The sequence below is a fragment of the Sesamum indicum genome, linkage group LG5 (assembly GCF_026168435.1).
Source record: "Sesamum indicum cultivar Baizhima isolate 11 linkage group LG5, ASM2616843v1, whole genome shotgun sequence".
Classification (NCBI taxonomy): domain Eukaryota; kingdom Viridiplantae; phylum Streptophyta; class Magnoliopsida; order Lamiales; family Pedaliaceae; genus Sesamum; species Sesamum indicum.
In genome coordinates this window covers 15,178,656-15,193,807 of record NC_142661.1, presented here as the reverse complement: position 1 = coordinate 15,193,807, position 15,152 = coordinate 15,178,656, and the positions used below count along the sequence as shown (strand labels likewise).

Genomic DNA, 15,152 nt, shown 5'->3' with positions numbered 1-15,152 from the left:
CTCTTATTTTATTTTTATTTTGTGTTTTATTTTTATATATAAATTGAATTATTTATTTTATATTATATTTTTAAAATATGTATAATTAAGAAAGTATATAAAAAATTTATAGTTTAAATATAAAAATATATTATAATTGGAGTCACTAAAAAATAGTATCTTTTCTTGTGACTAATTTTATATGAGGAAACTAAATTTTAACATATATAAGGGTAAATTACATTTTCGGTCCCATAAGTAGATCTGTTTTCAATTTTAGTCCTGGCCAATTGCACATTTAGTCCCATATGTGGAAATTTTTTTCAAGTTCAGGATCAAAGGGGGGATTCCGTTAAAAAATTGAGGGTGGCGTTAAGTTTTTAACGGAATCCCCCCTTTGGTCTTGAAATTGAAAAAAAAATTCACATATGGGACTAAATGAACGAATTGGTCTGAGTGTGCTACTAAAATTAAAAACAGGTCCACTTATGGGACCAAAAATATAATTTATCCATTGGTAAATGCATTAGCAATTCTGTTCAAATTGTTCTTCAATCATTAAGTAGCTTTTTAAATCCTCTTGAAGGGGTTGTTGGAAACAGAAAATCAAACATTCAAACCAATATCATGTTATATATACATAAAGAGTCCAATCCAATTCAATCAAATAAATACAAAATTTCAAGAGATAATAAGCATCATCAGATGATCATTACTAACATAATATTCAATTATCTCATATTAGGTAATAACATGTTCTACAATGAAGTGTTGTAGAATTTTCTTGCATATTTTCTATCCCTGACACTATAGCCTACTCTATTTGATATTTGTGCTTTCTTTTTTTGTTTTGAACTACTAAGAAGTGAAGGAACCTTTTGGGGTTCCTGTCCCTTCTATAATAAATTATGAGAAAAATTAAATGAGACATCATTACAAAAAAAAAATTATTTTCCAAATGAAAACTATAACTGAATCGCCTAGTATTTAAACGATACTTCTTATTTTACAACGCATTTGAGATGGGCCAAGTACCATCAAGATAGTAGGGTCAGAAAATATTTCCTCAAGGACATCCCTTCTGAAGATTTGGGATGGTTTTGAAACACATGTTGCAAGTTGTGTCAAATGGACGAAATTCGTTCTAATTAAGTTTGCAATGGACCCTTCAATGGATTTGGGATGACTATATGATACTTCATGTAAATATTTTGGGATTAAATTTGAGACGGAAATGCTGTCCCAACATCCTTGAAAGATTACCACATTGAATGTATTTTCACGACGGATATCCATCGAAATTACCACAAATCATGTGACTCATTTGGGATGAACTTTTGCGATGAGAGACGTTACAAATTCTGTGACCGGTTTAGCGACAAAACCAACCTTGTCGCAAATGAGGCAGAATCTTGCAATGGTTGAGTCGATTTCCAATGAGACTTACTTCTTTTTTTCTACTTTACAATGGAAGAGACATCGAAAAATTAGTCGCAAATTTTTTTAATTTATTTTTTTCTAATAGTTTTTAATTTTTTAAAATTTAATCTTAAAAAAATTAAATTCATTTATATTAAAGAAAAAAGTAATAAATTAAAATTATATTAGTAAAAAAATTGTACAAAAATTAAGTATAAAATACCAAAAAAAAATTCCTAATCTAATGCAGTGTTTTCTTGATTCTCATCAACTGACTAATTACATTGTTATTGTTGGCTGGGTAGGTTCATCAAAATCGAGGTTGGGCCTATTAAGGGTACTTGTGGGATGCTTAAATGAGACATCATATACATCATCATCCCCTCCATCTACGCCATCCACAGTCTGAGTCCAGTGGTCTTTAAATCTGGTGTAGCTGATAGTGTCGGTGTCGGTGGCCCGATTCTTTGCAGTGGAGCCATAGTGGAGTTGGACCTTTGTGTCCAGACCGAAGATTCAACTCTTGTTCCAGCTACCAATTACAATGACCCACAACTAGGTCTCAACAATTGAGACTACTGATGACGGGATCTCAATCCCCCAATCCAAGGCATGGGCAGCTTGGTCCTCAAGCAGTTTTTGGAATATTCCTAAAATAAAAACTAAAAAAATAATTAATGAAATTATTTTTTAAATAAAAATTATATGGTAGGCACGGGTACTTACTGCCACCTGTTCCGCCCTCAGGTTGCTCTAGTTGTCGTTCGCTTTATTTTTGTAGCATTTGGAGAAGACTTCCATCTATTTCGACAGCCTGTTGAGCTGGGATTCCAATGAAAAAATATATATTAACCGCCTCTTTATTATACATGTCTTATTAGCTATCATGTATATTAGAGGACCAAAATAGTCGAGTTTTCAAATTATGGATGTGGAAATAGACATATTTTGTTGCAGTATATATTGGTACGCTTGTGGGTACTTGTGGCGAATTCCATCACAATTATGACAAGTTTTCCATGGTAATATTTTTTTTTCTCAATAAAACAACTTTTTTGCAGTATATGTAAATTTGGATAATAGAAGATATGTTAGTCTAATATTTACTCTTTTCCTTACATACCAAATAATTATAGCTTTGTTTTTCCATTAAAATGAAATGAAGTAAATAATTAACTACACAATAAAATTAATTTTAAGATACATGATAGCTAATAAGACAGGTTTAATAAAGAGGGTCACAATATATATTGATCAACCACATGTGATACATATCACATTAAGGTAACTTTCTATCCTCTCCTATTATTAAAATCATGTACCTCCCCCAAAATGTAACAAGTGATTTTCTACTGAGCAATGTGCACCCACATCCCGTGGCTTGGAACACCATGGTGAACAACAAACAGAAGATAATGGCCAGGCGGTGCCAGCGTCCCGGATGGTGGAGCCACCACTGAAATATGCCCTTTCGCTACTTCCTTCATCTTCAAAACGAGCAATCTCTGGTTCATAGAGTATCCATGCGTAGTGAAGGGCGGGGAGTACATCGTGACCTTGATATTCGACTGCTTAACATTTTCTTCGGTCTGTCCAATCGCCACATTGAATTCACCTCCATACTTCAACTGCTTGTCTGATTCTTCTTCCAATATCTCAAGGCGGTACTTCTCCAATGCCGGATCCAAGTATGGAGGGGAAAATTTCTCAACCCTAAGTTCAGTAGGAAACCGAAAATCATCATTGTATTTTTCCAACATGTAGAAGGCGTTAGTGTTGCTGCCTGCCACCAGAATTTGCCCATTGGGCAGAACTACGGAAACTGAGTGGTACATCCTGGGAATGGTGGTTGGGTTCAACTCCTGGAACCTTTCACCTCTCTTTTTGTTGGGGCTGTAGAGAACCGGAGTGAGATTGGGAATGTCAGCAGAATTCCAGGCTGAAGTACCCGCCTGTGCTCCATTGATCATTAGCACATCTCCAGTGGGTAGAAGCAGCATGTCCCCCATCACACGCCTTGAAGGCATCTGTTCTATTTCCCACTTAGCGTTTTCTTCGTTGAGATTGAGCTTTCCACAATCTCTCAACGCAGGGAGGAAAGTTCTCTTTGGCTGCTGTAAGTCGGAGAATGTGTATGCCTCATGCGTGTTGCCTCCACAAATGAGCACTTCGATTTTAGGGACAGAATTTTCATCAATATCGAGGTCGATGGGGAGGAGGGCCGACATCCCTGATGCTGGATAGTTGCGTGAGCCGCCAGGTAAATCAGGGAGATTGCGAATGGTCTCTCCTGTATTAGGGTTGAGAACAATGGACTTGTAGTTGGCGAAAACGAAGAGGTTTCCATCGGGAAGGAGGTTGACAAAGGGGTAGAGATTGTTCTCTCTTCCTCCATCATCTGTAGTATCTTCCAGGAGGGCAAGCTCTGTCATTCTAGGCGTGAATTGCAGGCTGTCTGAGGGGATGATTTCATAGTTGAATGCGTTACGGCCGCCCACTACAATGAAGCTGCCGTCTTCCAGGGTATGCTGAGTAGCATACCATCTATTGGCAAAGAGAGCTCTTGGATTTTCCTCGAAGTCACAGTTTGGGCATAGATTCAAATTTCTTACGGCTTTGAAGCCATCCTTATCGCCACCTGTGGAGACAAGGTTTCCTTTTTGTCCCAGGCCTCCGGATGAGCACCATGGGCTGGAACCCACCTGAAATAATTAGAAAATTGGGAATGGTCAGAAAATGCAATCCACCTCCTTCCACCATATCACTTTAGCTATATATAAAGCCTAAAAGTTCAAGTTGACCTTCAGAAGTGGTACTATAGATATGCATACATTGGTCATCAATAACGGGTTCATTCATGGTTATTTCCAGCAACAAAATCAAAAGTTGTTAAAGAAACCAGTTTGGTTAAATCATATCAATCACCGAGCAAGTGAAATTAACTTGCAATGTCATTAGTCACTTTCTATAACTATACACCTATACATTGCATGCACGTGTATTGCATTTGTTGATGTAGTTAATTACGTCTGATAAACCCAACCTAGCTAGGTTAGAATTTATCAAACCTCATCGCAAAATATTGGGGCAAGTAAACCAATTATTGAATAGGTTTTGTTAGATGTAGACGTGCTTCACATATTAATGCATACATGAAGACTTTTACAGTGTATTGGGACAATTTACAAATGTCGCCACAGTTATAATTTCACATGATTTCTCACATATTTGTTTGATTTGATTTTAGTGGTTCATTATTTTGTATTAGTAGAAAACCATAAACTCTTTACTCATCCCATGCATGAACATATATACCTTAATAAAATGATAAATAGAACTGAAAGTAACAATTGCCAAACCTTGAGGGGTCTGACTTGACCTGTCTCAATGTCATACTCTACTCCATGAGCTGTGCAATCCTGTGGAGGATCTGTTTGTCTTCCCCCGAACCTTGGCTTGCAGAAAGGAGGGTTGTTCTGGATTTCTGACAAACCATTACTCGTCGAGTCGAACCAAACAGCCTTGTTATTGGGCATCAACTGTACGTGCATGGCAGAAACTCCAGCATTTTCAGAGTCGATCTTCCACGAGCCGCGGTATTCAGTGGAGGCAATGTCGCTGGTGTCCAGTTCTTCATCGCTTCCTTCCATTGTCTGTTGTCTGTCATTGCCAAACAAGAATCCCAATCCCATACCGCCAAATAACCCTTTCTTGGCCTTTGAACCTCTAGTCTTGGTGGCGCCTGGTTCGTGGCCATTGTTCTCGGAACGATGTTTCGGGTTGTTCCTCCGGTAACGGCTGACGGTGTGGGGACTCACCTCATCGGCGGTGGCATAGTAGAAGAGGAGGGACAGAACAACCAGAGATTTCAACAAGTTAGTTGTAGATGAAATCTTCATTCTTGAGCGGGGATCTCTTTTATTTCGTCCCCTGGTGGTTCGTTTTCCTCCTAACAAGGCTGGATTTTATACTGACAAATTATGGTTTTGGACCACAACAGGAGATCCAGATTTACTGACATGGCTGAATTTGCGGAAGTTATCTTCCAGTAACAAAAATTCCTTGGCTATTTATCGTTTTCTTTATGTTTGTTTTGTGTTTTCAATTTGATTTACGGAAAATGGGGAAAAAAATTCTCAATTATAAAGTGACGATGATTCATTATTAAAAAATAAATTATTTTCTAAATTAGAATAACAACATTGTAAAGGTTACGATAAGTTCATAGTATTTTCCAAGGTCAAATAATATGAAAATATGAACGTGAAAACTTATATTTTGACCACAATTAAATGGTGTTTATCATAGTTTTAGCTATGACCACAATTAATGAATATTTGTAATAATTTTTGTCATGAATGTTAGTTAAGATTAATTTTGGGTCTCATTTGTAAAAAAAAAAATAGTTAATAATCATTCCACAATCGTAATTTTTTTTATCATATTAATTAATTATAACGAAAAAATTACATTTATTTCAGCCACAGGAGATTTCACATAAAAAGAGTTGATACACAAATGCTTTGCATGACCAACTATTTTGTGAATGATTAAATAAAAATTAAGGTTTATCTACATCTAAATATCTATAAAAGTACAAATCATCTAAAAAAGTTTCTTTATTGATTGGACTAAATTAATCCTAATATTATTTTTAACGGATAAAAATGTAAAATAATATACTTATTAATTCTTATTAACAACTTTTCACATTACACATATTTACTCTTGTTAATTACTTTTTACATTATTCATAGGGTAAAATGGTATTTTAGTACCATTAAAAAAGGTTATTATCGCTTTTGGTACCGCTATTCTAGCGAGTATCGCTTTTGATACCATAAAACATGAAATACGTTTTTTTAGTCCCAAAAAGTCATGTGCGTCGCATATACCCATTAATTGCCATTAATTGTCATTAGTCAACATCACTTTGGCTACTTTTGACTTCAAAATCCTATTTAATGGTACCAAACAATATTCTGACCAACTTTAACCACAACTATAAGGAAAAATAATTATTTCTTAAAAAAATAAAAATATTAGAGAAACTTTATATTAATATATATATAATAAAATAGCTTCAAAATATATTATTTATATGTCAGATAATTTATATGATCTTTTTATTATTTTTTATGATTAAATTATTATTTTGTCTTAAAGTATTTCAATTTCGACCACAAACTATAAGAAAAGAAAGAAGGAAAAATCTCAATTTTTGTCCCATATATTAAGCTCATTTTTAATTTAATTCCATTTGCTAGACTTTTCTCACATTTAGTCCCATTTATTTTATAAAAGTCTCAATGTTAATCCCAAATCACTTTTTTGTCCAATTTTTAACGGAAAGTGACGTGAATTGAATGAACAAGTGACTTTTTCGTTAAAAATTGAATGGAAGTGAATTGAAACTAATATTGAGAATTTTTTAAAATATATGGGACTAAATGTAAGAAAATCTCACTACAAAAATAGACAAAATTTGTAACGGCTTTTTTTGGAATGACAAAACGGTCATTTCAATACACACGGCCTTTGTAACGACTTTATAACAGAGAAGACTTGCTGATGTTATTAAGAGGATAATAAAAATGAATTTTTTTGTAACAACCAAAACTCGTTATAAATTTTTTGTGTGACTAAAACCATTATAATTTATAAGTTGTTACTGTTCTGCTATGGTTATCTATTTTTATAATAAATATTTGGTCAAATAATCAACCGTTACAATGGCAATGGCTAAGAGCATTACAAAGTATACGAAAAGACGCTGTTACAAGAACTGTCACATTAGAAACAATTTTTTGTATAAGAGTTGTTCCAAATGCCGTTACAAAATAACGAGTATATTTCTAACAATTATTTTCAACGGCTATCTAGGGCGTTCCAAAGGTATATGCTTTCATTTCATTTCATTTGTGAAAATTCTTATAATAACTACACACTCTCTCAACACTCTGATTTTCGTGCATATATATTTGACTAGCTTGTAGATTATTACTTGAATTTTGGACCGTCAACTAATGCTGATCATCGCTTAAGTTGGTTTACCAGGTAATAGAGACTAATTTAATCTTGTGTTTAATAAATTAATTGTAGTTTACTTATTTTAATATTATAATTTTTTATTAATTTTATATCATGCGAATTATATGTATTCTCCTAAATAGTGTATGTAATACTGTAATATTTATAAATATGTAGGTCGTCAAATTAAAAAATTAGTTAGATATATATAGTTATGTGTTAATACAGTGATATATATATCATCATGTTACGAGAATTGTGGAGATGGATATATAATAAGAATCTCCTAGGAGGGTAAGTCTGACACTGGAGTTTGAGGATGGGCTTAAAACTTTCATAGAATGGGCAAATGGTCAGTATGGATATATGAATGGAGATAAAATTAAATGCGCTAGCCAAAAATGCAAAAACACAAAGTTTAGAGCACCCGACGATGTTAGTTATCACTTGTGTATGCGAGGATTTATACCAGAATACTATAATTGAACTTCTCATGCAAGAATAAGGTGCAAGAGTACTTTGGCGCTGTGACTGTCCCTCTAGTGCCTGAGGAGCAACACCAACATATGAATTTGGTGCAACGAATGGTTTTTTATGCAGCTGGATCGAGTTATTTTTCTTCTTCTCACGATGTTGTGCCTGATGATGGTACGAGGTCCTGCCTTGTTGATGCTGGTCCTTCTTTATGTTATTATGGTGGTAGCCCCTATGATTATAATGTAGTGCATGCTGCCGACAAACCATTGCAGAACGGTTGCCCCCAATCTCAATTGACAATTGTTGATGAGTTGGTGGATATCAAGGTGAACAGCCATATTTCTGAGTGATCATATCACCAAATATTTCAGTGGACTAGTAAAATATTGCCCCGGGTCACACTCATCCGAGAGATTACTACAGCACGAAAAAGTTGATAAAGAATTTGGGTTTACCCTTTGAGAAGATCGATACGTGTAAAAATGTTGCATGTTGTACTGGAAGGACGATGTCGATATAGAGTACACAAGTTTTGTGGGGACGCTATGTATAAGTCGACCTAGGGGCAAAACCCACGCCACAAGAAGTCCCCGTATGCCGTCCTAGGTACCTGTTGCTTACTCCCCATCTGCAGAGATTATATTCTTCAAGGGAAACTATCCAGCACATAATGTGACATGCCACACATCAGATGGATGAGGGTTCAATGTGTCATCCATCCGATGCTGAGGCTTTAAAGCATTTTGACCAGGCATATCTCAATTTTGTGAAAGAGCCGCATAATGCTTGACTGGGTCTTTGCACACGGTTTTGTGCTTTACGCTCAGTACAATTGTATTTATTCATGTTAGCCCGTTATTATTACATCGTACAATCTCCTCCTGGTATCTGCACGAGTTATAAGTACATATACTTGAAGATGGTGATCCCTGACCCTTCTAATCCAAATCATCTGATCGATGTGTACTTGAAATTGTTGATCAAAGAGCTACTACAGTTGGGGTATGTGGGTGTTCAAACGTACGATAATGCCACGGACAACGTATTCATCATGTGGGCAGCGTTGATGTGGACTTTAAACGACCTATCCTCCTGTAGGATGGCTCCTGGGTGCCACCGGTGTTATGTGTTGCCCGATTTGTATGGATGACATATGGGCATTCTATCTGCAGCATGGTAAGAAGGCGTGCTAGATTGACTGCCACAAACAGTTGCATCACCATTCGACCGACACAATTATTGATTGACTTGTATCGACTGAGTTCAAGAATTTGGTTCAAACGACGTGCAAGTTAATACGTTTTTTGTTTTGAATTTTTAAAAATACGTTGTGTCTAAGTTCAAAATATCTAATTAATATATGAACATGCAGGTACATCCCAAGTTGAAATACACGGACAACGAGCTCCTCAAGTGTTATTATTGGGGTCCAAGTGCAGAAGTGATGTCGGTGCCTTGTTACTTTGTGAACGAGTACAACTTCCACACAGAACGTCACAATATCAGCAAGTCAACAATGAATTGTGTGGTGTGTTAAAAGTTCATCGTATACAAACGAAGACAATGACTTCTATGGAATCATCAAAGGGATCATTCAATTGACATATCCACTTATTCTGAACTTGCATCTCGTTCTGTTTAAGTGTCATTCGGTTCATCCAGTAAGAGGCATGAAGGTCAATGCTATCACCTCGTTGATATAAATTTAAAAAAGGTGTACCAAAAGGATGAGCCATTCATATTTTCACAACAAGCAGTTCAAGTATACTACACTAAGTACCCAAGTATGAAGAGTGACAAAGCGTATTGGATGGTTGTTTGCAAAACCAAAGCTCGGAGAGTTGTTGATGAGTCCAAGTCGACTGTGATCGCATATCAGCCGGAGGAAGTCGTACCAGTCCCTAAAATTGCATTCTCAGTACAATCTGTCGTACGATCTACGTGATCCCAATGGTTTACAAATTGTGGTCGATCTTTCGATTGCACCTTAGCAAGGTACAGGTACTTCACAAACTCAAGCTGGTCAAACTAATAATGAAGATAAAGAGCATGATGAATACAGCTTCGATGACTACGAGACTGACGAGGATGAATACGAGGCTACATAATATATATTTTTTTTGTGAAATATTTTGAAATTGCATTTTGCCATGTATGAGGGTTTTTTGTTGACATTTATACCCAACAAATCATATGTTGTGCATAAAGAATATCACATCACATAACCCTTAAATATCACATGTGCACTGTATGTGATCTTTTTTTCACAAAGAACTTGGACGGAAAACAGTTATAAATGACAAAGTCCAAAATTTCGTAAAGTTGAGATGACAAGTTAATACCAAAAAAAGTTTAGATGCCAAAGTGTAAAAAGTATCATAATTCGGATGAGAAAATGTAATTAATCCTAAATTTACAAGTACTCTCTTGAGATTGTAGTTATAATTACAAGTACACTCCTATATTCACTAACAAAATTTTACACAAATACCCTATAAAGTAAATTATACTAACATCCCGTCAATGTGTGCACCTCTAATTTTACATAGGGCAGACGCATATTATACTAAGACCTTTTAGGGAGTGTACCTGTAATTTTACAAATGCATTGACTCTGTAATTAGACTTAATTACACTAGTATATAACTAAAAATAGTTATTGTAATTAACAAAGAAAATATCAATTATTCATCTATATTAATATATATTTGTCTAGTGCGAATGTACATTATTTTGATGCAAAAGTTTAGTAATAATCATTCTATTTTTTCATATGTATTGTAAAAATGATTATCATTTAATTTTTTTGGGAATTAAATTAATTGTGTAATATTTATGAATGTATTTTAAAAGATTTAGAGGCAAAACATGTCATGATACGACCACTTACCTGATTCTAATGATATAATATCCTATTTGACTTTTTACCAATGTAAGAGTTTGTTATGCCAAAAACCACAGCATCTTCTAAAATGGGAAATTTTTCTTATAAGATTTAATATTTTATTCTATTAAAATATTTTAAGAGTTTATTATTAAAATAAAATTCAACGTCTTAAAAGATTCTAAAATCTTTTATTAAATATAATAACTTATAAGATATTTTAAATAAACTTTGCCAAATACATCATAAAAATCAAGAAATAACTGTATATATGTCCGCATCCATATATACAAACCTGAGAACGTCTCTAAATATCCGAAACAATTATTTGTTTATATAGTTCTTTAACTTTGCCTACTATTGATTTTAGCCTTTTTAGCCTATGTATTTTAGTTTTAGTCTGTAACTTTTAGAAATGTGTTAGTCCTCTAACCTAATTTCGGACAATTTTACCTCTACAGAACTTTTTAAAGAGCAAATTTAGTCCATTTTCATTCATTTTGCATTTCATAACTAATGCTCACTAGAAGGTATGAATATATGGAGACTTAATTTTATTTTGAAAGCATATTGGGTCTTTTAAGAGCATAATAATGATGGATTCTTAAGTTTTATTTTCAAAATAGCAAAAGAGTCCGAAATTAGGTTAATGGACTAGATCTACAAAAAATTAATAGATAAAAAACTAAATTTAATATTACCAAAGCTATAAGACCAAAAGAAATTCAGATCACAATTATAGGAAGAAAATTTTCTTTTTCCCTTAAATATTCCGCTGCAATGGAAGATGATTTCATGAGAACTACCCACTTTGAAGAAATAATGAGAAATATGAGTCCGAACTTACATCAATATTCAAATTTATTTAGGTTGTATTGAAATTTATAGAATACTTTAAATTTAAACTATCATAGTGCAGTATCTCAGTTTGTTAGAACGTAGTTTTATGAATCAAGGGTCACGGGTTTCAACTTCGCCGGGATCATAACCGAATTATATTTTGCACAGTGGTATTTTTTTCAAATAAAATACATAGGAAAAAAACTAATTAGATTTCATTGGAAGGCGAATGTCATCGAGCAGAATCCGGTCAACCCGTCGTTGATTATTGTTTTTCTTCCTCTTTGATAATATTATAAATAATATAGTTAGACCCATTTACTTCGAGCATCGAATTAAATAACTAGTAGAATTATTCAATGACTTCACATATTTTTTGTAGGACAAAAACCTTTAAACTGTTGTTTACAAAAATTTAATAGACAAAAATATTATTATTATTATTATTCAGTCAAATATTAAGGGTATAATGATCATTTTTTCTTTTAATACAAGTTTGGGACTATTTTATACCACCTCCATATATGGTATTAATTATTCAAATATAATAATAATTAGTATAGGGTTTAGATTTCATATCAAGCCCTCATACATCAATTTAAATATATACTAATTTTTTTCATACAAACTTATATATCAAAATAAACTGACCTTAAGAATTAATTTTACAATGACGTATACATAGGAGACGTCTTAATCCAACAAATTGTTTATTACATATGGGGATAAGAAAAAGACAGTTTTCCTGAAAATGTGAAACAAATAGAATATTAGATTGGTTCAGTTACCTCTCACAAACCAAAAAAATGATCTATGTGTAAAATACACTCTGCCCATTCAATTATCTGTTAGGTAACAATATTATCCTTATATTATATATATATATTTAGTTCAAAGAATTTCTTCTTTTTAGTAATATTTTATTATAAGTTTAATTAGAATTTTCTTAATTGAAAAAATATCTTTTATTTATAATAAAATAAAATATAATTAGTAGTTAAATAGTTTGAATTTATTTTTTTACCAATTCAAAGTTAATTAATAAATGAATACAATAAATACACAAGAAATTTTCATGAAAAGAATTTATTAATTTGGTGATAAAATTAAGTTATTAACTATTTTATTTTTAGATAAAAATAAATACTTAAATATCAGTTTTTTAATATATTTTCTTTAAAATTATGATAAAATATATTTATTTATTTATTAAAAAATATTATAATTTTGGTTAAAGCATATATATATATATATATATATATTTGTCAATTTCTTTTAAGAAGTATATTTGAGTTGTTGGTTATTATATTTATTATGTATCTACTATATGTATATATATATATATATATTAATTTATACTTAAATATACTAAAAATAATATAATTATTTAAGACATGAGGTGTACTTTTGTTCATTGAAAAGGGTAAATATTACATTTGTTAGTTTAAAGATTAAATGTTATATGAAGAATAATTTAGGGATAAAATGTATTTTCCATAATTTCCTAAGTGAAACGGAAATCTTAATCAAAATGGTTTAATTACCAAACTTTGCAATTTGGAATGAGTTCGGATTAAAATTACCCAAAAACACAAAAATAAATCTCAATTTAAATTACATCTATAAATATGAAAAAGAAATCACCCAAAACTTTTGAAATCTATTTTCTAAAGAAAGGAGCAACTTCTTTGGCTTTTAGTATGCAATAATTTTTTGAAAAATTATAAATACATCTTTTGTTAAAATAAGTGACTGTTAAGTTAATTGTTGGTTTATTGTCATTAATCCTAAATGATTTTTTTCAATAAAATGTTAATATTGAGAATTGTTCTTTGGTCATCTTCATCATTTTTTATATAATATTTGTATGCATTTGATTGAAACCCTTAGATCATGATAATATGGGGTTGGGTCACGCATAGGATAACAATAATAAGGCATTGATTGGTATGACTAGAATTCCTTAGATGTAATAGTGCATGAATTAGTCATTTGACTTGAAGAGCCACAGTAGCCCTGTGTATAGGGCGACTATGTCTTGGTGTTGGCTGATGTGGCTACATAAACATGTAATTATCAAAACACCCTATACTAGTGCATTTATAACGTACGTGGAGGTTATCATTTTCCAATAAAGGATCCGTTGCCCACCATAAGATGATGGTGATCTTCTTTGTATTCTATGTTGTGTACTCTCCACAAGTCTGTAGCCGAAACTATCAATCAAATAGAAAAAAGAGTTTTCTATATTGATTGAAGAGACACACCAATAAAATATATAGATAGATATCGAAGTCTAGGATGGGAACCGAGTTTGAATTTTGTGCCTTAAACTTTGATAGATAGATGGCTTGATGAAGGGAGCCTGTGTGTACGACATGCACAACTTGTGGGTTCACAAAAATTCACCGATTATTTAGTGTCACAGACCATTGCTAGATGACCACCCATGATAACGCTTATCCTCCAATTAAGGAGTTAATTGAGGATAATAAATTATGATATGATTTAATTAATCTAATGCAAATAAGTTGCTAATTATATTGTATATGTGATACAAGCCCAAGTCTAATTGAGTAGTGAACCAAAAGGGTCACACACAAATCCATGATGAAAATTTTGAAAATAATTAATTGGGTTAGTTATTGAGAAGATAGAGAAGCAAAGTTGAACTTGTCTTCTTGAGAAGAAGAAGCAAAATCAAATCCTTTTGAGATAAATAAGCAAATTTAAACTTCTTTCCACAAGATGAACATGTGATGAAAAAACAAAATTGAACTTGTCTTTATAAGATAGAAAAGCAAAGTTGAACTTCTTTTCGTTAGATGAAAAAGTAAAATTGAACTTCTCCTTTTAAGATGAACAAACAAATTTAAACTTGTCTTCTTGAGAAGAGGTAACAAAGTCGAACTTCTCTTTATAAGAAAAAGAAGCTAAGTTGACTTCCTCTTCATAAGATGAAGAAGCAAAGTTGTATTTCTCTTCATAGTATGACAAAATACTTTATCATTTTGCAAAAATGAAGAATCAAATTTGTCTTCCTCTTGCAAGAAGAAGAATCAAACTTGTTTTCCTCTTAGCATGAAAAAGAAGACAAGTTGAACTTTGCCTTTGATTAAGATGTATAAATAGAGGGCCATTGTTGAAAATTATACACTCCAATTTATGCTCTCTTTCTCTCTTTCTCTCTTTCTCTCATTGCTCTCGTTCCTTCCCAAGAGAAACGAGTCAACAACAAAGGCATGAAGATGGTACAAGCACCGAGGAAGAGGCAACAACAACAAGAAAAAGGAAAGAATATTTAACATGGGGTAAATTACCTTTTATCTTTCGAACTATGCCCGATTTTACACATTGTAATAATTCTTTTTTTTGTATCAACTTACAGTCTTAACTTTGCAAAATTTACATATATGATTATTTTTTTAGTTGAATTTCTATCGTAAAAACATCAAATGTTGTGCATATATAAAAAATATCACATCTCATAACCATTAAATAGCACATGTATAGAGCATGTGAT

The 15,152-nt window shown here is 32.6% G+C and overlaps 1 protein-coding gene across 1 annotated transcript; it reads right to left on the bottom strand.

The window, feature by feature from the left end:
- Positions 1-2,622: 2,622 nt before the first annotated feature.
- On the bottom strand, positions 2,623-5,321 carry LOC105162074 (putative aldehyde oxidase Art an 7). The gene is made up of 2 exons (XM_011079993.3): positions 4,758-5,321; positions 2,623-4,100 (listed from the first exon to the last, which is right to left on the bottom strand). Exons 1-2 carry the CDS (start codon positions 5,295-5,297, stop codon positions 2,748-2,750), a joined length of 1,893 nt encoding a protein of 630 aa, XP_011078295.2. The 5' UTR covers positions 5,298-5,321; the 3' UTR covers positions 2,623-2,747.
- Positions 5,322-15,152: the final 9,831 nt, after the last annotated feature.